Source organism: Lissotriton helveticus, chromosome 1_1, assembly GCF_964261635.1.
Source record: "Lissotriton helveticus chromosome 1_1, aLisHel1.1, whole genome shotgun sequence".
Taxonomy (NCBI): Eukaryota; Metazoa; Chordata; class Amphibia; order Caudata; family Salamandridae; genus Lissotriton; species Lissotriton helveticus.
Window position 1 is genome coordinate 470,213,236 of NC_136057.1, and position 26,235 is coordinate 470,239,470.

Genomic DNA, 26,235 nt, shown 5'->3' on the forward strand with positions numbered 1-26,235 from the left:
CTGAGGGGGCCCCGGACGGGGTGCCCGTACAGGAGTTCAAATGGGCTGAAGCCGAGGGATTTCTGCGGGACCTCCCGATAGGCAAACAGGAGGCATGGAAGTAGCACGTCCCACTGGCGTCGAAGGGGTTCTTCTAGGCCCATAATCATTCCTTTGAGGGTGCGGTTGAACCTCTCGACCAGTCCGTTTCCTTGCGGGTGATAGGGGGTCGTGAATTTGTAGGTGACCCCGCATTGTTGCCAGAGAGACTTCATATATTTGGAGATAAAGTTCGTGCCCCTGTCACTGACGACCTCCCGGGGGAACCCCACCCGGGAGAAGATCCCCATCAGAGCTCGGCCCACCACGGGGGCCGTCACAGTCCGAAGAGGGATGGCCTCGGGATAGCGGGTGGCGTGGTCTACTAGGACCAGGATGAACCGGTGTCCTTGGGCTGTTCGAGGGTCGAGGGGCCCCACAATGTCTATTCCCACTCGTTCAAACGGGGTGGTGACGACCGGAAAGGGTTGTAAAGGTGCTTTGATTTTTCGGCCACTTTTTCCGCTGGCCTGGCAGGTGGGGCAGGCCTTGCAGTGGTTGGTGACATCCTTTCGCATTTGGGGCCAGAAAAAATGGGTCACCAGGCGGTCGTAGGTTTTATCCTGTCCCAGGTGTCCGGCAAGGGGGACATCGTGGGCTAAGTTCAGGAGGAAGTCTCGGAAGCGAAGGGGCACCACCAGCACCCGACTGGCTCCTAGTTCTGCAATTTTCTGCTCGCTGTAGAGCAGGTCTTGGTCCCAGTAGATCCAGTGGGCCCCCGAGGTATCCCCGGTGCTCTGGGCCAGGGCTTGCTGCCGGAGTCCTTCGAGAGAGGGACATGTTTTCTGTTCGGCCCGGAATTGTTCCTGAGTGGGGCCTCCCTCCTGCCGCCATTGTGCCAGGTCAGGGACGTCCCGAAGCTGGTCGGATCCTTCTTCGGTTTGGGTCGAGGGACTGGCTTCTGGGGCGGCCTCCTCTGGGATGAGCGCGGGAGGAGGTTCCGGCCACTCTGGCTCTTCTAGACTGGGGACCGCGCGGGCGGTCATGGACCGGGTCGTGACGCAGACCCATTCGGGGAGGCCGAGCATCCCCAGGTGTTCCCTCCGTTCGACAGCTGCCCAGGGAGAGCTTTCGAGGTCGTTTCCTAGGAGGCAATCCACGGGGGCATCATCGCGGACAGTTACCTTTAACATCCCCGTTACTCCTCCCCACTCGAAGGGGACGCAGGCCATGTGGCATAGGCTTTCGGAATTGTCTGCTGAGCGGACAGGGCAGAGAATGTTCGGCAGGATTTGGTCTGGAGTGACGAGATGGCGTCGGACCGCCGTTACACTGGCCCCGGTGTCGCGGAGGGCTCCCGCCCGGCGGCCATTAATGTTGACCCATTGACTGTACTTCTGCGTGTTGGCGGGAAGGGGGGCCCGCGGAATCATCTCTCTCTCCCCTAAGCAGACCAGTGCCATGGCGGCGGGAGCCCAGTCAGAGGGGTCGGTCTCGTACTCTTCTTGGTCTTCCGGGATTAGTTCTTCCCCTAGGGCGGCCGCTGCGACCTGGCGGGGGGTAGTGTTCGGATTCTTTGGGCAGTTGGGATCACTGGCGTAGTGGCCGGGTCGCTGGCATCTGTGGCACATAACGTTGGCCCGGAAACCGGCCCGGATGGCAGGGCTTCCTCGGCCGACCGGGGTCGAGGGGCTGCTGGGGGGTGACGAGGGGCCGGGGTCTCTCCCCCGACTCTGGCCTCCTCCTCCTCCTCGGGGGCGATGGGGCCCTGGGTATGGTCTGGATGATTCGCTGGGTCCGTTCCGGCCAACTCGGGTGCTTTCCCACCGGTCGGCTTCGGCGGCGAGTTGTCGAGGTTCGGTTAGCTTACTGTCCAAGAGGTGTTGCCGGAGCTCCACGAAGCAGTTGTTCGACAGGTGCTCCCATACGATAAGGTCAAAGAGTTGTTCGTAGGTGGTCACTTTGTTGCCCTTGATCCACCCCTCGAAGGCTCGGCTAAAGAAGTTCACGTACTCCACCCAGGTTGTACCCGGAATCCGTTTGCAGTCGCGGAACCGTTGGCGGTACATCTCAGGGGTGAGCCCGTATCGAGTGAGGAGGGCGGCCTTCATGTGGTCGTAGGATGTCATCAGATGGTCCGGGAGTTGCAGCAGGGCGTCCCGCCCTTCGTTGACAAACCTCCCCCATAATCCGGCTCCCCAGTCGCTTCGGGGAATCCGGTGGGAGGTCATTGCCACCTCATAGGCTTTAAACCACTGCTGTATATCATCGTTCTTGTGGTATTCCCGGATGACATCTTTGGGGATGTGAACCTTGGGCTCGGTAGAGGCAGGCAGGGTCGGTCGTTCGGGGAGCCCGAGGTCTTTATTCTGTTTCTGGATCTCCAGTTCTTTGAGATTGCGCTCATGTTCGTACGCTAGTTTCTTTTCCTCTAGCTCTCTCTGTCTTTGCTTCTCTTCTCGCTCCTCTCGGAGCCGTAAGTGTTCCAGAGTTATTTTTTGTTCCGCCAGCTTGAGTTCCCCATCCAAGCGAAGTCGGGCTAGTTCTAACTCGTGGAGTCTGCTTTTTTCTCTTTCTCGGATCTCTTCCAGGGAGAGACCCGCTCTTCTTTCTTCAGTTGGTGCGGGGCTCGTCTCGGTTGTTCGTGTTCGGGGTACGGCCGTACCCGTTTCCGCCCAAGCTTCTAGGGCTCGTTTGAAGTCTTCCTTCGTGCTCAGACCTGTGGTTGGGAGACCAAGTTCTATGCAATATTGCTTCAGTTCTCGGTGGTTGTAGTCTTCCAATTTTTCCATCTGGAATTTCTCCGTTGTTCCGCTCTCTGTTGTCATGGTGGTCGTGTGCCGTGGGTCGAGTGACTTTCTGTACGATTATGCGTAGGTTCGGATCCCGTCGCTGGCCACCAATGTTAGACGGGGACCCTGAGGGTCGGACGGATACTGAGGGAGAGATCCCCGAGGGGGACCGTCTCCGGCGATCGTACAGACACGTTACCTCCCTCCCCACAAATAGGCACCACACCAGGTCGAGTTCAATACTTTATATAAGGTTCGTAAGGCAAGGATATCAGCGATACAGGATATCTCGGACCCGGGGGATCCTCTCACTTCTAGTCTCTGTAGGGAAAGGGTGTAGCGGGACAGTCTTAGTACCGGGTCCGTACATGTGGTGGTAAGAGGCGAGCTCACAATCCTCGAGCTGGAGAGTCTACGAGTTGGGCCGCGGCAGCGCCAGCAGGCCAAGATGGTGGTTTCACGAGGCAGAGGGCCGCGGCAGCGCCAGCAGGCCAAGACGATGAGTTCACGAGGCAGAGGGCCGCGGCAGCGCCAGCAGGCCAAGACGATGGGTTCACGAGGCAGAGGGCCGCGGCAGCGCCAGCAGGCCAAGACGATGAGTTCTTCTCGTGTCTCTCGACTCCAGGATACAACTCCCTTCCTGGTCTGGCCCTGCCCCAGTTATAGGTCTGGTCCCCTTTGATGTCCGGACCCTCGGCCTGGGGGCCGGGAGGTCAGGGATGAGGGAGTCCAGACACCCAGCAGGGGGGTGGAGCCAGCGCCCAGGCGGCCGGGGGTGATCGACACCTGGCGGAGGAGAGCCGTTGACGATTCCTTCTCCCATTGACTCGCCAAGTGGTCACTCTGCCTCCTGGGGGGAGGTTGGTGCCTCGATGTCGGGGCCGGCCGGGCCCAGGGTGAGGGTCGAGTTGAGGCCACGCGGCCTCGTGCTGCAGTGCCCCAAGATGGCGGCTGGGCCGAGGCCGTGGTGTGGATGGTGACCCGGGCCAGCTGGGTCCGGAGCTGGTGTCTTGTGGTGGAGGAATTGCAGTGTACTTCGGGTGGTCGTCGGGGACTCTGGCTGGGGATGCAGGGGGAGCCAGGGTCCAGGTCCCATTGCGGGGAGGGGGGGCAGCCCGACCATGCGGCCTGTCCAACAGTGTGCTTTGAGGGAAATGTTAACAAATTGGGAGAGAGGGTACAGCTGTGAGTTGAGGCAATAAGACAGTTACGTAGAAAGGGACTTGCAATTCAAAGCCCTCCGGAAAGAACAAAGGGGCTTTAGGGGCAAGAAGTTGTTGAGACTTGCTGAATATAGGACATGAAGTGTGGTCTGACATGGGATGTGCGCTGTAGTGTTTAGAAAACAAGTATAATGATTCTGTATTGGGTTGTGTTTTGGATGAATGCCACCTGGATGGTGGACGGGTGCTTCTGGAGGCTGAAACGCCTCATAGCTGCAAAGGTGGTGACCTTGTTGTGCAGTTTAACTATTTGACTGTTAAAGTAATATAGCTTGCTCATCACACAAGTGTTCAGGGATATGATGGAGGTGTAGAATGGAAAGTGTTGACAAATGTATCTAGTGTTCAGCAGCTATAACCTAAACGTTGAGGCAGTGGTTTTTATTTATTCATTTTATTTTTTAAGGAGTTTTACATAGCACTAACATGACCCATCAGGGTAGCAGAGTGCTGTACACATAGCAAACAAGTCCTACATACAGGGAAAAAAATGCAAAAAGGTATAAGCAAGCAGCAATATAGATACATTATAAACAATCGTCCTGGTAAATTCAAAATTCAGAGAAAAATAGTCAGGCCGAGTGACTTCAGGGGCACTTTTAGAGGAATCTATTCAAAAGAAGCATTTTAGTTTGTTTTGAAGAAGGTGGTCCAGGGGTTAGTCCGGGTTTTCGGAGGCAGTGTGTTCCATATTCTTGGGGCTACACTGGAGAAGGAGCGGTTTTACCTTTTCTTTTTGTTGAACTTCTGTGGTTTCAGCAACTCCCTGTTGCTTCAGATAGTTCAAATGTTTTGGTCAGATAGACTGGAGTGTTGTGGTGGAGAGGCTTGTGCGCCATGCAGGCTATCTTAAGTTGGATCCTTGCTTCAAACGGTAGCCACTCCCGATACTTTCTCGGATTATGGGCACTTAAAGTAAAAGTGCATGAAAAAGGAGCATCTCTGTATGGAGAGAGCAGTGGTACCTCACATCTAGAGGACAGAGCAGGACAGACCTCACTGTAGGAAAGTGGTTCTATATATACTGGACCAAAGTACGGTACAGTGTGTATAGAGTCCCCAGTCCCCAGAGGTTTGGCAGAGGCTAAAGTTAGATATAACCTTACTCTCTAAAGTGGTAGCTTGGTCAAGCAGTAAGGCAGTATCAGAGGACAGTGTAAAGCATTTGTTGTACACACTCAGTCAGCAAATGGTCTCACACACAAGAACTGAACTCTAGGCCAATTGTTTTGTATCAAAAGATATAGTTGTTTTATTTTAGAACCAACAAGGTATCAAAATATACTTTCTCAGGATGAGTTACTTTAGTTAAATAATTTTCAGGCAATAGACTTTTTGGATGCAATAGTTACAGTTTGTTGCAATAGGCAACACAATTTCAAACACAATGCAACATTGCATTTATCTAGAAATTCCCATTGAGCTCAATTAGTTACTTTGTAGATTACTTTTCTAACCACAGGACTGGATCCTAGATTCAGTCCCGGGACATGAGCTGAAAACAGTTAAGTAAAAGTGTTTTGGTTACAGTAATTATTTTTAAGGAATTTTATTGTATTTTAAAAGTTGACACAAACTTTTTCAGTTGAAATGACCAATGTTATCCTATGGAAGGAAATTCAATTTACAGGTAAAGTATGTTCACGTTACTTTTGTAATCCAGTGCTGGACTCCTAGGTTCAGCACTGGGACCTCTATCTAAAACAGGCAAGTAATTACGTTTTTATCGTTGGCACGATTTTTAGAGAATATGTGTAGGTTTCTAAAATCGACACTTAAAAACCTTTTCAGCAAAAGCAGGCAATGATATCCTATGGAAGGAAATTCAAGTTACTGGTAAGTACGGTTAGAATTACTTTTCAGGGTCAGTACTGGGCTCAAAGATGCAGCACTTAGGTCTCCCCTGATAACTAATGAGTAAATCGGAATTCGTAGTTCGGCTTTTTAGATGAATATTTTAAAGTTCCAAAACTCCACACTAAGAAGAATTGCCAAGTGAAACCAGTCAAAGTTAGCCTATGGAAGAAAAGTGAGTTATCGGCTTTTAGGTAAGTACTCGACTGGCAGAGTTAAGGTTCTGGCATAGATTATGGGGTCTCCCAGTGTCAGGTAGGTACAGTTGGTACACCCTTTGCGGCACAGGGGCAGCCGGGTGCAGAGGAAGTTAGGCCCAATATTATCAAATGAGAGGCAGGGGGCCTTCGGTTGGTGGCTGCTGGCTAGCAGGTCACGTGGCTGAGGGAGCTGGGCTCCTGGTCACTTGCTCAGGGCAAATGAGGAAGTAGGATAGGACAACGGTTGCACTGCCAGAGGCATTCGGGCGGCTGGGTGCAGGGTGCTTTCGAGCTGTCGGGCACTCAATGTTATTCAAGGAGATCTTGAAAACGGAACAAAGGCTGCAGGCTCGGGGACGGAGCATCTTCTGGAGCGACCAACACTTTGAGGGGTAAGTTGGGATCTTGGAGGATAGGTAGGCACCCCGGAGTTGGGTACTGGAGTCCAGGGGGTGCCAGGTGCAGGGGTGTCTTTGGACGTCAGGACATCTTTCCCTCGGCTGGTCGCGGTTGGAGGGGTCCCTGGTTCTGAGTCTGCAGGCCTCGTCTGCGTCGTCGAGGAGGGTCCTTGGACACTGGATTCCAGGTCAGAATCGCCGGGGGATGTCCTCAGGGTCTTTGTCCACTCGGGCACAGGCCGGGCTCCGCGGGTGCACTGTGGGCTGGATTCGCGGTTCCTGGCTGGCACCAGGGGTATTGCTGTCTGAGCAAAACCCATGCTTGTGGGAGTCCCAGTCTCTAAGAGAGTTAAGGCAGGCAGTTCCTCCAGGGTTCTTGAGGTTGCTGTCTGCAGGAAACGCCGGGATTTAGCAGGAGCAGGTTCAAGGATCAACAGGCCTGTAGGGCTGGGGCCAAGTCAGTTGGTGTCGTCCTCTTGTTAGCAGTTGCACGGCAGGTCTTCTTCTTGGTCTTCTTTCTTTTTTCGAAATTGGGATCTGGGGAAGGAAGGTTCAGAGTGCCCCTAAATACTAAATTTAAGGGCGTTACAGGTAGGGTGAGGGCAGGGACCAATATGTCCCTGTCCTGGGGTGGGGGGCAGGAGCCTAGCTGTGAGTGGGTAGGGCTCCCCATCCTCAAGATGGCGGTAGCCCAGAGTCGTGCTTCACCTCGCCTCTCCCACCTGACGGGCGGAGTTGGCACAGGCTGGCACACCCCCTTTCCTCACAAAGGGTTTCCCGCCAGTCTTCCCACCAGAGTGGGGGTCAGAACTGGTGGGGGCAAGCTGCGGAGTACAGCAAGTGGCCTGGAGAAGCTCACAAAGGTGGCATGCCTTTGAAGCTTCCCCCTGCCCATCCTGGGGGAGGAGACCTAGCACCTCGCCCAGGATGTGCATTGTTGCAGGCCCAGGAGAGCAGGGGCTCTCCACCCATGAGTCCAGCAACATATCTGCTGTGTGGCAGCCTTGGCAGCCTCTCAGACAAGACGTGGATTGTAGGTTAGGTTTCAGGAGGCATCTCCAAGATGCCCTCTGTAGTGCTTTTTACATTAAATCCCACACTGGCATCAGTGTGGGTTTAATGTGCTGAGAAGTTTGGTATCAAACTTGTCAGTCTTCAGTGTAGCCATTATGGTGCTGTAGAGTTCGTAATGACAACCTCCCAGCACCATATACTCTTAATGGCATCACTGCACTTACAGTGCCCAGGAATGGCCCTGGCCACAGGGCTCATGCACCTGTGCCCACATCACTGGCCTAGGGTACCCAGATAGAGGGGTGACTGATGTATGCCAGGGCAGTGGGTTTGTGGGCATGGCACACAGGGATGGGTTATGTTATGTTATGTTAATTGAGGCTTATTGAGCGCACTAACACCCGAAGGTTTCTTGGCGCTAACTGGAAAAACATGTGAATGAACGGAAAAGAATTTATTCAGGAAGGGTAAACAGAAGAGTCTTGAGGAGTTTCCTGAACTGAAAAAGGGAGTTGCTAGATTTAATAGTCAGAGGAAGGGAGTTCCAGAGCCTGGGGGCAAGGAAAGCAAAACGACGGCCACCAAATTTATGAAGTTTAAATTTGGGGATGACAACCAAGTGATGGGAAGCTGAACGAAGGAAGCGGGCAGGTTGGTACAAGGTAATCCGGGATTTCAAAAAAAGCAGGGCAAGGACAGTGAAGGGATTTGAATGCCAGGCAGCCCATCTTGAAGGCCGCTCTCTCCTTCACTGGCAACCAATGGAGCCTGTGAAGCAGGGGCCTTGCCGATTGCCACTTAGGGATCTTGAATATGAGGCGGGCTGCCTGGTTTTGGACCACCTGAAGACGGTGTAAGAGGAAGCATGGGAGTGCATGATAAAGGGAATTAGAAAAATCCAGGCGCGATATGACAAGGGACAAGACGACCTGACACAGGGCCGCGTGTGGGAGTAGGTGCCTGATCTTCCGGATTTTTCGTAGTTGAAACATACACGAAGAAATCGTAGCACCCACTTGGGCCTTAAGTGACAGTTCGGCATCGATTGTCACCCCCAGACTCCTGACGGACTTGAGAGGTGTCGGGGGGGAACCCAAGTCAGGAGGCCAAAACTGCGGGCCCCAAAAAGCGGCACTGGCGCCAGGAAGGAGTAGCTCAGTCTTTCCAGGATTGAGTTTCAATTGATTCTCATTCATCCATTGATGGATATGGATCATAGCGGCGTGGAAGTTGTTAGTTGCCTGAAGAGAATCAAGTGGAAAGACGAGCTGCAAGTCGTCAGCGTAATTGAAGACGCTGACGTCCTAGTTGTGAAGGGAGGAAATTAAAGGACGCAAATAAAGATTAAACAATAGCGGGGAGAGTGAAGAACCCTGGGGAACACCGCAAGTGATGGGGGATTTGGTTGCAGTGAAGGGGCCAAGGCGCACGGCTTGAGATCTTCCCGTCAGGAATGACTCCACCCACTTGAGAGCCATGCCCCGGATGCCAGCTTGTTCGACACGGTGGAGAAGGATGTCATGATCCACCGTGTCGAACGCTGCAGACAAATCCAAGAGAACCAGAGCCTGCGGTCTCTTGGCATCTGCGTTCTCTCTCAAGGTATCCATGACTGCCAGGATGACTGCTTCCGTGGAATGGGCCGGCCTGAAGCCGGCCTGATTGGGCTCAAGGAAGCCCGAGCTCTCGATGAAAGTGGAGAGACATCCGGTGACATGGGCCTCAATGAGTTTTGACAAGTAGGGCAGCAACGATATTGGGCGGTAGTTGGAGAGTTCGGCCGCATCAGCCCCTGGCTTCTTCAGCAGAGGCAAGAGAATAGCCTCCTTGAAGGTTCCAGGGACTGTGCCAGAAGTGAGCGAGGCATTCAGAAAGGGAAGTACACACTCCGGCAATTTTAAGCAAACCTCACGCAGTACCGCGGGAGGACAATGATCCTCCGGCGAGCCCGATTTTACACGATTGGCTAGCTTCGCCAGGGAGGGGGGAATCCAGAATGGGAATTGAAGTGAAAGAGGATAGATTGCCCGGGGGGGTGTCCAGAGATAGTGACGGCCGAGGAGTAAAGATGATAGAATTTTTTATTTTAATGATTTTTTCAGAAAAAAAGAGGTTGAGAGCATCACAGGTCTCTTTAGAGGGGGTTTGAGCTGGAAGAGTCCTATCGTCCGTGGTCAGTTCGTTCATAATCCTGAACACCTCACGAGATTTGTTGGTTGCAGTGAGGATTCTGTCGGAAATATGCTCCGATTTGGCTGATAAAATAGCCAATTTATATTCCCTCCGAGCAGTAACAAACAACTGTCTGGAAGACAAGGAATAATCCCGTCTCCAGATACGTTCCCATTGGCGTACCTCAAGTTTCATTTGCTTGAGGTTGGCCGAGAACCATCGGTTGGCATTAGGATGTCTGGTACAGGGGAATTTGACTACAGGGGCAAATAGGTCACTAGCCCCTTTCAACCAGCTGCAGATGTTAGAGTCGAGCCTATTGATATCCTCACAAGGGAGGGTGCTCGGACAGGTAGAGGCCAGGGTAGTTATAAAACCCTTGGTATCGTAGTTCTTCCAATTGCGTGCAGAGCCCCCTGCCCTTAGTGGGGCCTTAATTCGCCCACTGAGTGTGATGGTCAGGTCGACTATGAAATGGTCTGACCAAACGCATGGGAGTGTAGAAGGGGTTGAAAGGGATATATTCGAGGTCCAGACCTGGTCTAGTATGTGGCCTTTTGCGTGCGTCGGAGAGGTGACTTGCTGACTCAAATTCAGACTAGTCAGAATCTCAGATAGTGCTGTGGCATGTGCCCCAGCGTTGGTGTCCTCAAACCAATAATTAAAATCCCCAAATAGGGCAAAGCTAGGTAGTGAAGGCAAAAGGGCAGACAGCTGTTCGCAGAGTTTCTCTGCGAAGTCTGGCATGGGGCGGGGCGGACGATATAAAAGGCCGAATGAAAAGGCCCCCACTTCCGTCCCCAGATTAATAACCAGATTCTCTACTTGAGGAAGTGCAAGGGAAAATGACGAGATAAGATGAAAACGTTTCGAGATAATGGCAGCCACCCCCCCACCGGGGTGATCGGCAGTGCGGTTAGCATGGAGAATAAAATAATCCGGGGGAAGGGCTGCCAAGATGTCTGGAAGAGAATTCTCAGTGAGCCAGGACTCAGTAAGCAGAAGGAGATCGGGGCTTTCTTGTAACAGCAAGGTGAAGATATCTGCCTGGTGTTTGACCATAGAGCGGGTGTTTAGAAGTAAAGTCCGGATGGAGGTGTGAGTCTGTGCAGAGGCCGAGCAGGAGACCGGGGGGCCGGGCGGGAGGGGGGGGTTGCAAGAAATACCAAGTGCAGTAAGTTTCCCCATGGTGACAGGAGGGGGGGCCAACCCAGGTAGATGGTAGAGTCTGAGTTGGCTGGCTGTATATGAGATGTTATGACAAGCCTCTCCTGCCCCTTGCCCCTGCCGGCCGCGTACGGGCGCAGACGGGCTTAACTCTGGCGCAACTCCGGCGCGTTTTCGGCGCGCCCGCTGCGCTCGTCCGCTGCGCTGACGCATGGAGGCAATATAAGTAGGCTCTGACGAGGGAGGTGGGAGGAGTCAGCAGGGCGGGAAGGGTGGGGTATTTTAAAAATGAATAGCGTCTAGCGCTCGTATTCAGCGCGACGGCGAGGGGGTGATTCTGCTCCCACTCAGCAGAGAGAATGAAGGTAATTTAAAAAGAAAGTGTTCCCAGCGCGCAGCATGCAAGCCCTCTGCCACCGGGCTGCTTGTCTGTGCTGGGGAAAAGTGGGCGGAGCCTAAGTAGGCTCAGACGAGGGAGGTGGGAGGAGACAGCAGGGCGGGAAGGGTGGGGTATTTTAAAAATGAATAGCGTCTAGCGCTCGTATTCAGCGCGACGGCGAGGGGGTGATTCTGCTCCCACTCAGCAGAGAGAATGAAGGTAATTTAAAAAGAAAGTGTTCCCAGCGCGCAGCATGCAAGCCCTCTGCCACCGGGCTGCTTGTCTGTGCTGGGGAAAAGTGGGTGCCATGTCGACTCTTTGTTTAGTTCTGCACCAGGACACTCAGCCTGCAAAGCAGTGTGTGTGTGTGTGTCAGGGTGCAGGGCCCCTAAGCATGGCACAATAAGTGCTGCAGCCCTTAGGGGTCTTCTCTGGTCACAATGCCCTGGGTACCTCTGGTACAATTTACCAGGGGCGGACATGTGGCCAGAGATGCCAATTGGGTTTTAGCTTCAATACAGTTTTTAGGGAAGGGACACAGGCCCTGGGCACCTGTGTGGAAGGAGCCCAGGGCACACTCAGTCAAAGCTCATCAGCAATTCAGCAAAAAGCGGGGGCATGCCATGCAAGAAAGATGGCACTTTCTCACACTCACCGCCTCTGACCCACCCGCTTTCCCCCTGACAGGCCTCACCTCCTCCGAACCCCCCTGGACCGGCTTCACAGCCTTTGCACCCCCCTGGACAGGCCTGCATCTCCTAGACAAATCTCTCTGGGGGGGCTGCAGCATCTTCTCACAGGAGCTCGCAGTGAAGGATTCTCATAGAGGACAAAGGAGTCAAGAGTTAATTACACCTCATACAGCACTTCTGACTCTGCACTAAGCCTTGGTGGGCTATGCACAGGCTCCGAAGAGAGACACTGCTCCCCTGGACCTGTGCAGATGCGCTTGATGCTGGACAAAGCACTCCCCCACATTTACTGGACAAATATGCCTATAGAGTCTAGACAGTAGCTATGGTGTGCCAACAAGTGAAAGAGACTGTAGCAGAACTTGGGCATAATGAAGAGACATAAACTCAGTCACCGTGTAGATAGCAATTTGTATGAATGCATGTATGTATATTCCATTCCTATAGCTCAGTGGTGTCTAGTTAACTTTGAAAGTAGTGGGGGGTAACAGTAACCATGAATTTGCATGCGCATTCAAGACTGGAGATGGAGCATGCCTGTTGCATGGTGGGTAAATCGGTGACTTTTCCACACCCACTGCTATTCTAAACATAAGTGATATTGGGAGGGTGAGGAAGTGTCCCAAACACCCCATTATTTAGTGTAGATGAATGCATGTATGATTCATTTACATGTTGCTCGTTCTAGACCTCACTCTGGGTAGCACAGTACACTACATGCATGATAATAAACAAAGACAACAGCAAAAGAAAAATTGAGTGAAAAGGAAAACAATAGGTACATGATACACTTTTCCCTATATGAAGGTAGACCATATAAGACATTTATAAGGAAATAATTTCCCACAAATTGTAGAATCAAACTTCTTAACGATAAATAAGGCTAGGAGAATATGTAGTAACAGAAGGTTGTTGACGTTAGACAGCATTTCTTTTCATACCTCACTCTAGCATCATTTGTGATTACTCAGTATGTTGTTCTAGTCCTATTTCAATTTCCCTCAAATGGTTACAAGGTATATCGGCTGTCAGACCATACCAGGTCTTGGAGCGCTCCCTAGAAATGACCACTTCAGGCTAGAGTCCTTTTTGAATACGTTAGTTTCTAATCAGAAAGCAATTTTTGTCTGGAGGCCTCCTCTCCGCAGGAAATGATTCATGTGTTCATTATGTCATGAATTATTCCAGTATCATGAACGGGATACATAGAAGACCTAAGTTCTGATCTGACGGAGAGTGATGAAGTGGGTAGGGGAAGAAGTATATCTTAACATGATATTGCAGACAGACAGAAAAATATGATAGATACAACAAAAAGTATGGAACCCAGGTTTGAGTTTAAAGTCGAAGAACAGGGGTATTAATGACTGTAATAAAAACTACCAGGAATTATTAGCAATTCACTGGGGTGCAATACCCGAAACATGGATAAAACAAGTGCTGCACATGTTAGATGTTCACATTTAAGTATTTCCGTTTTTTTTATAGCAATTAATTATGTTTATAGCAGTTAATTATGCGTAGTAAATTACATTTGAAATGAAAGTTATTTCTCGTTTGCTCATGGTAAACATTTCTCTTCAAAAGAAGATCCTTGCAAGACTGTTAAATATGATAATAAGGCAAAAACCAATCTCTGGAAACAAAACTTACCCCATTGATGTATACAAAGTTGTCCACACCGGACCAAACATCCAGTTGGGTGGGCGCCATGATGGTAGCTTAAGTGAAGCATACCAGGTGGGGATTTCCTTTTTTGTTATTGTGGCTCCTAATATTCCACCAACGTGTGGTAAAAGAGAGAACCCAGCAGCAGTAGCCCAGGATGGTACCATTTTTCAATCAGAGGGGTTATTTCTGAAAGAGAAGACTTCATATAATCAGAATTGGAAGCATGATGGACCAGAAAGTAAAAGCTCAAATCTGCAGTTTCAAGCGGAATCAAAATGCTACAGCTGGTCTGACATAAGTAGCTCCATACAACCACTTTGCTGTTGCTAGAATGCTAAGCCTGCCAATTGCCACTCATCACAACTGACACTAATGCAAACTAGATCTATTCCTACATATCTGCACAGTAGATGTTTAATCATGCACAATGTTCATGTTTTTATAGCTGAATCTGTTTAGGTGAGACTTGCATCGCCTTCAGGTGCTTGGTGCCAGGTTCAGTGCATCTCTTCAAGTGATGTTTAGTCTTCAGCTGCCCTTTCTGACATGGTGTTCGTGATATCCTGTCCATTGTCACTGGGCACTGGCCCATGACAATGGAACTCGGTCACCGGGGGATTGGTCCATAAAAATGGAACTCTGATGTCACTAAGATTCCAAATGCAAAAAGAACAATTGATGGGCAGAATGTTGCACAATGCCAAACATTCACCCCCGTACAGAGATATTTGCCTAAATCCATAGTTTTTTTTGCTCCCCATGCCATTCCAGTTTAAACCCAGCCATATGCAAATCAGTCTTGACCCTGTTCCCAATGGGAACAGTCCAGCCCGAATTGCCAGGCCAGGTCCTCCCTGGACCAGAAACAAGCATCCTGGGACCGGTTTCGGGGGTTTCACTCCTCATCAGCCAGGCTAGCTTCAATCCAGTGACATGGAGAGCATTGGACCCATGTCTGGGCATACCCGTCCCACTCGGGTGAGAAATGCAAAAGAACAATTGATGGATTAAACGCAGATCTTTTTGACTGGGAGTGAATGTTTACATTGTTTAGAATTCCGTCCATCATTTGTTCCTTTTGCTTTTGTCTCCTTAAGTGGGATTGGTATGCCCAGACATGGGTCCCGTGCTCACTGCGTCAATTGGATTCAAGTTAGCCTGGCTGATGAGGGGTGATGCCCCGAAACCAGTCCCAGGATTCTTGTTTCCGGTCCAGGGAAGACCTGGCTTGGCAGTTCGGGCTGGACTGCTCCAATGAGGAGCACGGTCAAGACTGATTTGCATACGACTAGGTCCAAACTGAGGTGACATGGTGAGCCAAAGAACGATGGATTAAACCCAGATCTTTTTTTACTTGGGGTGAATGTTTGCATTGTTCAACATTCCGTCCATCACTTGTTCCTTTTACCAGCAGCGGTGCGTCCATTGGGGCGTAGGGGCGGAGCCCCACCAGCCACCATGGACGCATCGCAGCTGCCGTCCGTAATTAAATAAAATACATGCTGAACTATCAGCCGCCGGGAATTGCCAGGGGGGGTGGCCTGCTGCAGCTTGAGTGACAGTCCACACTCAGGCTGCAGCAGACGTAGTGCGCAGGCTGGGGAACTTACAGTGCTCATGCTTGGGAAAGTTGGCAACTTTCTCAAGCATGCGCACTGTAAGTTCCCCAGCGGGACCCAGGGGTGCTTGTTCTTCGCCTGCCACAGTGCCACAGCCCGGGTCTCCAAAGGGCGACAGGGCGAGGGCGAAATGTGCCCCCCCTAGCCAATCGATTGGCTGGTCCACCGGCGCAGCATCCCATTGGATGCCGCGCGTGGGGGTGGCCTGCCATTCGTTGCTGAGTGGATGCAAGGTTTCCTTCATCTTATCGGCGGGAAGACCAAGGACAGAGAAAAGAAGCGAGATGGAGACCGTGTAAAAAAGTCTCACAAAAGGAGAGCTGCCTGGACCTTCGGAAGGGGCGGGAGCTGCCACCCAACACCTCCCTCCTGTGGGAACCTCTGCAGAGACTTACCTACCCCGGAGCGAGCGGCTGAGCCAGTGATTCTCAATCTGTGCGCCGTAGAATCTACCCAGGGGCGCCGCGCACCAAACGCACAGTTAGGGAACCAAATTAATTTGTTTATCCCGTCCTATCAATAGTTCAAGTCCGTGATCCACAGTAGCATTGCACGCCTGTTTACAGGGAAATACTGCCGAGGGGTGCAGTACCTACATTGGCCGCCGGGGGTTGGACCAGCGTCACTCCTAGTGTTAGGAAATAATGATTCTCCGGTGGCAGCTGCTGCGGGGAGACCTGGCCTGAACCGGCACGCTGGGGTTAAAAGAGCAGGCCGATTCGGATGAGAAAGAAGCCTGGGTGGAGAGAGGGGCTGACAGGAGAGGCTTTACAACTGGAGCAGGTAGGAGGCACATACGTCACCAGTGGCAGCCTTTACTGAAATGTTGATTACATGTTCTGAACACAGTGATGGCAGTTAAGGTAGAGCTGTAGACTGGATAGTGTGTTTGGCGACTAAACTGCCTTTAAAGGAGCCTTTTATGTGGTCAGCAGCGCACTCTTGACCTGTGTTTTTGAAAGATAAGAATTCTATGAAGCTTCCCAATTAAATAACATAAGCACAAACCATAAAGGACAATAAAAACTGAATTAACACACTGTCTAAAATACGTCATGTGCACAGATTCGAAGAGGACAGACAGGCACGTCCCCCCACCCCCCTCCACAGAACTTGTTGGGTACACAAAGATGTTGGTTGCAGGCACGTTAAACTCCTGTTATTTTAAATTGCAGCACATTTGCAACATTTAAACAGGCAAGAACATATGTACTTTCTTTTACAAATTGAGTTGCAGCAGGTGTGTATAGATCCTGCAAATGCCCACTATTTAACAAAAAAAGCACTTTAAACAAGATTTTTCCCTTTAAAACAAATATGTTCAAAATCTAATAGTTTAAAAACAGTACTGCTTACTGTTATATTTGGTAATTGCATGCCCATTCATTCGTGGTCCAAACTTGTGCCAGCACTGTGCTCAACCTACTTAGAGCTGGAGCTCTGCGTTATCACCTCAGCAGTTTCTGCAGGGGATCACTTTCTGCGTGTCTCTGGGTCGCAGCTTTTGCTTCTCTCTGCTGTAGGGGCAACAGTGCCCCTGTATTGGTCCTACCAATCCTCTTGTAGTAACACTACAGGGCAGCGAGTACCTGACCCAGATAACAAAGAAAACTGCGGAGAACATGTCCTGGCAGCATCTTGGTAAAGTGAGCAATGCACTGCACTGGACAGGGAGAAACATAGAAGTACTCCCAAGGCTGGGATTACATCCTCCCCGCCTGCCCAAAAAAGTAACAAGATGGGGAGCCGTGGCCAACGGCCAACAGGTTAAGGGAGCCGGGGGTCAAGAAAGTTTGGGAACCACTGGGCTGAGCAGTGAGCACCCCGAGAGAGCGAGGCCAGACACCCGCAGGGAAGGCACACAAAGTGCCGGAACCGCCGCGAGGCACTAGATCGAGGGCCGCGACACCCCAGTAGAAACCCGCACACTGCCTGGCACCCCCAGAAACATGCTGCGGGCCTTCCTGATCAAGAAGTCCTCGGCGTCCAACAGCAGGAGGAAGTGGAGCGAACTGCCCGACGAGGAGCGGGGTGAGGTCTACTCCTTGCTTTTCAAGCACTACTTTTTCTTTTGTGTTAAGCATTTCGTGACTGTTTCAAATTCTGCCTTGCTCATTGCCGCCCCTGTGCCTCTTCCCTTTCCCTTCAAAGTTGTGCTCGCCCTCATTTACTTGTCCTCCACGTTGCTTTCTCACCTTGTGCTTTTCCACCGCCTGCTCCATGTTGCTCTCTCTCCCCTTGTGCCTCTCCCCTCTCTTCTACCCTCCATGTTACTTCCTTCCTTCCAAACCTCAGTGTTGCTTCCCGTCACCCTCTGAGTCCCTTAGTGATGCTTCCCCCGCCCGCCCGCGCTCTCAGAGTTGCTCCCCCACCACCAGTAATTTATCTGTTGGGGACGGGGAGCTGTGCTTTTGGTGTCGTAAGTGATGGAAGTAACGGGTTTCCTCTGAGGATACTCGGTTTTGGGGACATTTTCTTGGCATTGACGTGCATGATGTTGGAGGCTACCCAGAGGGAGTTGAATGGAGTACGGTACGGAGCCTGGTCTCAAAAGCTTGCGTACTGGACATATTCTTCAGGAAGGCATGGTGCTAACAATTGAACCAGGAATTTACTTTATTGATCACTTGCTCGACCAAGCACTGGCAGACCCCGCACAATCCCATTGCCAGTGTAAAGTTCTAAACTTGCTAGATTGATTCAGACATTGGCTCTGAGCAGCCGTCTGCGTCTGGCGTTTCTTGCAGAGCTACAGTATTGTGATGAAAACTTCTCCTATGCACAGCCTTTCAGCAACCTCTGAAATGCAAGAGCGCATGAATTGGTGAAATGCAAATGCTGATTTTTACAATGTGAACATTACTGAATATCTGTTTTTATAAGATGATCATCCCTCTAAGGTGATTCAGATATAAACTATGCATTCTGTGTAACTGCTTTCTTTGATTAACTGTCGATAATCACGTTCATCTGGATAGGCTGCTTCTGCTGATAGCACTCATAACGTTGTTGGAGGAGTTATTGCTGTGTGGGTTATGTGACGCGTTTGCAGAAAGGCATGAATTGTTATTTGTTATTATTATCATGTATGTGTTGACTTTGAGAGAAGGCGTCCAGTGTAGTTCACATGAAAGCTGAGTTTGATAGCTGCGCCGATGGTAGCAGAGGGATCAATTTTGCATTTTTTACAGGTTTCTCAAAATGTAGATCACTTGAATATTAGGAACATGGCGGTTCTGCAACTTTTCAACTAACTTACTTCTAGTCCACCTCTAGCCAGATCTTCCAGTTTTAAAGAACGTTGCTTGATTTCTGCCACTGCCAAGCCTATGCGTCACTGTCAGAGGCTTAATGCGCTGGACGTCTCTGGCAAAGTTCAAGTGACACTGCGAGCTCTGAAGGTTAGAGGTCACTTGCAACATTCAGACAAGGTCTCTGCATCACTAGTTTGTTTCACACCTATAGGCAAGACCACCAGAATTATGCGATTCTGTTGCCGCAGCGTTTTCCGCATAATCGGGGATTAGTAAGGTTAAATATTTGCCATAACGCCGTTACCATGTGTAAAACTGTCAAAGTTATGAAGTAATACTATCACAGAGTGTGGCACATTATACTGCACAATTTGACTTTTCTTGATGCATAATCTAGCCAACCCTGCCACATACTTTGGTCCTTCCCTGCCGCATAATTCCAGTGGCCTTGTCTCTAGGTGGTGCAGTATTACTTAGATTTAAGACATGCAAAACTATCCAGTAGTAGTCTGTGGCCATGCCCTCTCTGCCCCTCCCACCAACACATCTCCAAAACAGCGATGGTCTGTGGTCTAAAGCATTTATGTCATAGCTCTCTGTTGGACTCCATGATCACATGTTCCAATCCTAGCTTGCCCACTTAGCCTTTCATTTTTCTAAGGTCGATAAAATAAATACAGTTGAGTTGGATAACAATAGCATCTGCTTTTCCGCGTTAAGATAGCCATCGGTGAAAGTATGTTTTACCTAAGCATGCGTTATATACCTTGTTTTATTGACGGGTACATCACAACTTTAGGTACACATGTATGCATGTCATTCAGGAACACTAAGCTTCCCGGCTTATAGGAAGAGTAACGCTGCCTTTGTCGCAGGACCTCACAGCTCCATCAAGTTTCTTGCCCATGTTTATGAAGCGACATGTTTCAGAGTGTTGAAGTTATGCAAAGGGTGATGGGGCAGGAAATATGTTTTAGAACTCCCTCAGGGGGAGCTCTCCCTCTAAGCCTGTCTGGCGCATATTTTCTTTTTCTGGCTACTCCCTTGTTTACATCAAATATTTTTACTCTGTAATAATATCCCTGTACGTGCTTAATGTACTTAAAAAGGCAGCCTAGTGCATGACTTGTAACATTTTAGAATGCATCATGAGTGATGTTTCAGAGGATTTTCTATGCCTTTAGAGAGGCAAGCTGCCGCGCATAACTATTAGAAGATATTCATGAGCTGAATAATGGTGTTTAAATTACCAACAATGTCCACGAAGTCTTCCTACACACTCCTTTCACATTTCCATTTTATATTTAAAATGCATTACCTTAATCAGTCCAGTTTGCGCCTTAGGCAAGACATCATGGCTCACATTAGAGGCTTTTACAAGTGTGAATGTATGAAGCTCTGTGGTTATACTGAATAAGCAGCTACCTATGTTATGCCATCTATTAATGTAATAACTGCACTTTCACAATTGCTTTATTAACCTTCCTGCTTTCTCAAATTTGCTTGAAAATGCATGATTTTTCTTCTTTTTTCTCAAAATTTTCTTGGGGGGGGGTTATCCCCCAAAACCCCCCTTTTGGCGTTCGGGCTCGCTCGCTGCGCTCGCTCGCTACGGTGCTGTATGCAAATCAATTTGCGCCCCACCACTTTCAAATGTCACCCACCGCCCCTGCCTTTTACTAAGATTCCAAGGCAGCCGTCCAGGGTGACAGGAATGGTAATGACATTTGTTTTATGGCTGTGGCTTAGGTGTATGTAATAAACTCAAGCTCCTACTTCATCCTGAGTGCCACTTCGGTATTGTACCTAGCCTGCTCTTTTCAGTGCTCTTCCACTTTTTAAATTACATTAAAAACTTCAATATTTCAAGAGCCGGATGATTACGTGAATGTATATTGGAGGGTGTATCAGAGTGCTTTACATGTGCAGAAACAAGATTACAGAACAAAGAACAGATTATTCAATAGCAGGGCATTCGACCGGGAATATAAAAGCAAACAAGATCAAACAGAATGGCAGAGGGCAATAAACATGAAAAAAGGCGCTTAACTGAGGTCTATTTAACATAGTAACAATAATCACAAAAAATAAATTTATATAGAGAGTGACAGAGGGAGAAAAAAGGTTCTGGGCTGGGCTGTGGGTGAGGCATAATTAGATAAGAATAGGCGAGAGGAACCAAATTGGGGAAGAGGGGGAAAGGTCGACCGGGAGGGATATTAGGAGGCGGGAGGTAAGGGAAGTAGATGGAGGAGAGAGTATAGAAAGGGGGTAGGGAGGTAGTGCACAGGGAGAAAGATAAAAAGATGGAGTGGGAGAGGTGAGAGATAGGAGTGAAATAAAGGATGATAACGACAAGGGAGACAGAGTGTAGGGTCAGATGCCAGGTTAAGGACCCCAGTATTTTCTGAGAAGGTGAAGTTTGAGTTATTTTTTAAAGCTGGGGTAGGAAGGGTTACAACGCAATTCCTTCGGGAGGGCATTCCAGATGTTCGGCACATTTCCTGAGAAGGAGCGAGACGGAGTGGTTTTCTTTTTTAATAAGATGGGGACGAGGAGGAGAGTGTTAGTGCTCCTCATCGGTCTGGAGCCACCCGCTATTTTGAGTTTATTTGTGAGGTACAAAAACGCATTTTGGTGTAGAGCTTTATGCGTAGTGCATGCAGTCTTGTACGAGGATCTACCTTCAGCGGGAAGCAAGTTAAGGGCCTTCAGGGCTGGGGAGATGTGGTCAAAACGTTTATAGTCAGTGATTAGCCTGGCTGCTAAGTGGAGCATGGATCTGAGTCGGGCTAGGTGTACTTTGGGGGTTCCAGTGAGGATAGCGTTACCATAGTCAATTTTTTGAGAGCACTAGGGATTGGACAACCCATTTGAAGTCTTCGGGTGGGATGAAGGGTTTGATTTTCTTCAGATGACGGAGAGAGAAGAGAGTTCCTTTAGCAGTTAAGAGGTGAATTAACACACCAGCCATGTCACACACACTTCCTTGAAGGCTTGTTCAGAGTCCAGCACAGTCTGTCTCACACGCTCCATTTCTGAAGGGAAACCAACAGTGGCAAGCCTGGGAGAGAGCCTCTTGATCCAGTAATCTTTGCAGAGCTTGGGTAGCTGTTGACTCGTGATGCAGTCGGCATGTTTACAGTGAGGTAGCCACCTGCATGTGAGGTGAGACGGTATTCACTGGTGTAACGAAACTTGAAGGGGCTCCCTTGCAAGGTACGTGGAGAGGCCACTCCGGACTAAATCTGCAGCTCTCCTGCCAGAGTACTGTGCTGAGGGGGTCCCCCTGGAGCTTGGGGGCCCTCTCCGCACTGCAGGGCCTGCGGGACGCTGTGTTACGCCACTGACGGTATTGCTACTTTCAGTCCTCTCACTCTTCAATGTGTTTCATTATTTTAGCTGTTGTTTTTGGTTTCCCTAACAGTGCACTGCGGATGACTCATGTTCCTGCAGTTAGCAGATAATTAATTTCGAAGTTCGGGGGCTCTGCGAGAGGCACAGTGATCAGAGCTGGATCACAACGTTTTGAGTTTTAACAAGTTTATGTGCATGTCAGTGGTGTAACGAAACTTGAGCACTCCATCCCCCTGCAAAAACATGGATTCCCCCAACCCCCAGACTCAGTCAGGACCTCTCAGGCCAGAATAAATTAAATGAAGGGTGTCAAGCTTTCATATTGTAACCTCAAATTGCATATAGTTTTGTATTAACATTTGCCTCGTGAAAAAAACTTGCACCAGTCCAAAATGATGTTGGTTTTAGTGTTGGGAATTAATTTGGCGTTGTTTCATTGTTGTTTTTCACCATGATGAATTATTTTCTATTTTTGTCAAGTATGCCAATAAACATACTTATTTAATTGTAACTCTAAAATGTTAGTTTATTAACTTAGATTATCATCCTTCACATGCCAACCAAGGCAAAGTGTAATATTCTTTTAAACCTACTTTGTTTAAACAATATAGAAATGTAACTTGCTTTTTATACGCAGACTTTCATTCAATGCTCTGGGTAAAAGCAGCTCGCTCTGCTAATTCCTGCAAATGTTTTCTCAGCAGCAGCTGCTCAAGTGGGTGAGTGTAGAATCAAATCGAGGTTGCTTTGCTTGACATATACAAACGAGTGGGTATGAAATGGTGGACATCTCATCTTCCCACCAACAGATGTCCTCTATAGACAGAGTTGCTTATAGGAGGCTGCGCATGTCGAAATGCAGTTTTGGTATTTTGTTTTGCTCTTCGCTCTTTTTGTTAGACAGCATTTTATGCCCTAGACTCCAGCTCTATATTTTCTCTTCTATTGACACCCCTGCAGGCTGTTATTTACCATGGCACAGCCATGTTAGTCACGAAGGTACACAAATGTAGTAACCTCATTGCGTGCATATTTTGGCAGTTTCTTTGCCTGTAAAATCACGTAAAAGTGGTGTGCGTGTTAGGAGTTTGCTAAGGGGCTAGTGATACAAACCTCAACCAGGTCAGTTAAATGGTGCAAAGCCTTAAAAGGGTTGCCTAAAAAGGGGAAGCACATTTTTATTCTATGCCAGTTTTTTCTAGGTCAGAATCTTAACCTACGATTTGTGAAGTAGGTAATATGTGTTTCCAGAGACCAAAAATGTGCTTGCAGCCATCGAATTCTTTTTTTGAACTACACACACCCAACAGATTTTCCCGGTAATAACGTTTTACAATATCCATGACAAAAACAACAACAACAAGCATTTGCAATGCAATAGGTCTCGCATTAGGAAAGTTTGAGCTATTGGTATTGTAAATGACAATTTTTTTATTTATGTGTTGGTTTTGAAAATAGCTAAATTAATAGCTTTGTCATTTACAATGCCAATAGTTTTAACTTTCGCAAATGTGACACCTATAGCATTTGTACTGCAATGTGTGTTGTATTTACGTGACTTAGATGTATTGATATTACAAATAACAATGGGTTTTAATTTTTCAATTAATACTTAAATAAAAGTTATTGTAATTTATAATAGCAATAGCTTAAACTTTTGTAAATAACTTTTGTGAAGATTATGTTCAGTGTATTTTATTGTGACGAAAATGCAAGAATAGAAGTGAAATATTAACTTTTTTTGTGACATTTGTAATAAAGCTTGAAACATTCAGAGAACATATTTGAACCAGTTGTTGAATGGATGCACAGATTGATGCTGTGGTGGCGCCAAGTAATGCCGTGGCATTCAGTGATGCTGTGGTAGCGCATAGTGATGTTGTGGTGCCCCTGAGTGATGCTGTGGTGATGCGACAGATAGAGTGAGTGCGATAGATAGATAGAGTGAGTGCGATAGATAGATAGAGTGAGTGCGATAGATAGATAGAGTGAGTGCGATAGATAGATAGAGTGAGTGCGATAGATAGAGTGAGTGCGATAGATACAGTGAGTGCGATAGATACAGGGAGGCCGATAGACAGATAGAGGGAGGCCGATAGATAGTGGGAGGGCGATAGATAGAGGGAGGGATGCCGATAGATAGAGGGCGATAGATAGAGTGATAGAGGGAGGGCGATAGGGGCGCCCACGACTGTGGAATTTCTGCACATTTACCAGAAGTTTCACAGTTGCAACTGGTATTTGCACCTACACAAATGTACTCATTCGGCCCATTAGGAAGCACCACGAGAAGAATACACTGAACATAATCTTTACAAAAGTAATTTACAAAAGTTTAAGCTATTGCCATTATAAATTACAATAACTTTTATTTACGTATTATTAAAAAAAATTAAAAGCCATTGTTATTTGTAATATCAATACATCTAAGTCACGTAAATACAAAACATGTTGCATTACAAATGCTATAGGTGTCACATTTGCAAACGTTAAAAGTATTGGTACTGTAAATGACAAAGCTATTCATTTCGCTATTTTCAAAACCAACACATAAATAAAAAAATTGTTATTTACAAGACCAATAGCTCAAACTTTTCTAATGCGAGACCTATTGCATTGCAAATGCTTGTTAAAAGTAGGGTGGAGAGATATACGAGACTAAAGCTGAGGAGTATAATTTAGGTCCAGTAGGATCTATGACACATTATGAGGGCAGCCTCCCCGGGGTGTGAATGGAGCAGGCAGCCTTCCTGAGGTGTGCATGGAGCAGGCAGCCTTCCAGGGCTTGCAGGCACCAGACCGTGAGCTGTTTGATAGAAAACACGCAAGTACGAATAGGCATGTCCTTTCCTGTGTGCGCATAGAAAGTTATCCAACTGACCCGGGCAGCTTCGTGTATGTACGAGTGTGTGTTCGTACACCGGCCACTTCCATGTGCGCAGGCATTACATTATTGGGTTCAAGCACCCCACCCCCACCCCAGTGTACCAAGAGGCAATTGATTCGATCTGCTTGGATATTATCTGCTTTTTGTCCTCATAGTGCCTTAGAACAGCGCCTAGAGGCGGGTGAATCTACTGTCTGCACTAAAGCAAACATAGCCACACCCACACGTGTGGATTTAGGGAACTGGTCCCCCACCTGTACACAACACAGTTAACTCAGTGTGCACACAATCAGCATCGGCTGTGCTCCTACCTGTCCTCTGTGCACAAACCTTCACAGAGATCGATGTGCACACATCCGCACACCCCTACGTCCCGTCGTCAGCGTTATAAAAAGACAAATCCGTCTATGTAGGTCCCATCCCTTTCATCTGTACTCGGGCAACACGTGTGAAGTACCGAAATTATATTATCGCCTCCCAACAATTATCATTACATTACCAAATCCCCTTACCAATACCAATAAGCAGTCGGTCGGCAGTGTAGAAGGTTCAAGCGTTTATTAGACAAACACAAACTCTGCCAGAGGAGCTCCTTGCGACCTAACCCACGAGGTCTGCCAAGAAGACTGCTGGCACATTGTCAGTACATCACATATATACAGTTGCATTGGCATCATCATAGCCTAACATGGAAAAATACAAATTGGTACAAGCTAGTACAGTAATAGGAAAACCCATATAAGGCACACAAAGAGCTCCTTGCTTCGCTCAGGCAGCAAGGTCAGACGGGTGACTCCCTTCTGTCTTCTCAGAGACAGTCCACCCTGCACCCCTCTCGGAATGTGCTTATCGGCCCTTCCTCAGCTAACTACGACCTTGCCGAGTCTAACGAGCTGAAACAGCAGTTTCTGCAACAGTTGGTTTCTTCCCCAAGAGCAGGGTTTTTAGAGGCAAATGAGAATAGGGCCTGTGCGTGCACGATACTAAAGAAGGCCATAATATGGCATTCATATAGCGTAACGTGGTGTGAAGCTAAGTAAAAGTAAATACCGCAAATACTAATATTGTATGTCTACGGTGTGAGTCTAGGGACACCATGCTAATTCCAACATATCGATTATCAATACTACATGATCAAGAATCGATTCTAGTACCTCAAACCCTCCTTTTAGCGTGGTGGAGCTAAATAACGACAAACAGCTACTCCTCGAATATTTCTTCATCGATGGCCATTAGGTCATGTACCTCTTTCTGCAGCATTTGGGCTTTAATAGAGACAGGGGTTGGGACGCACAGTGTGGTGATACGGGAAGCACAGTAAGAACAGCAAGGAGGACCACACTGCATCAAGACACAACACGTAAAGATGATGGCAGCTGCGCCTCCTAAGATCAACATCAGCTTCCATCCCCACGTGGACAGGAGTCCCCAAAACCAACCTGACAATGACCAGGACCCATTTTCGGTATGCATTTCAGAGGCAATGCGGTGCAGCTTTTGGATGGCTAGATGAACTGAGGGGGCGGAGTCAGGAATAT

At 48.6% G+C, this 26,235-nt stretch overlaps 1 protein-coding gene across 1 annotated transcript in view; it reads right to left on the bottom strand.

Annotated features, from left to right (window-relative positions):
- The window catches only part of TSPO (translocator protein), a 93,190-nt gene that overhangs the window by 46,119 nt on the left and 20,836 nt on the right, over nucleotides 1–26,235 (bottom strand). Inside the window, exon 2 of the mRNA XM_078654030.1 lies at nucleotides 13,563–13,766. Coding sequence (XP_078510156.1) covers nucleotides 13,563–13,744 — 182 coding nt within the window. The 5' untranslated portion in view covers nucleotides 13,745–13,766. The remainder of the gene's footprint in view (nucleotides 1–13,562; nucleotides 13,767–26,235) is intronic.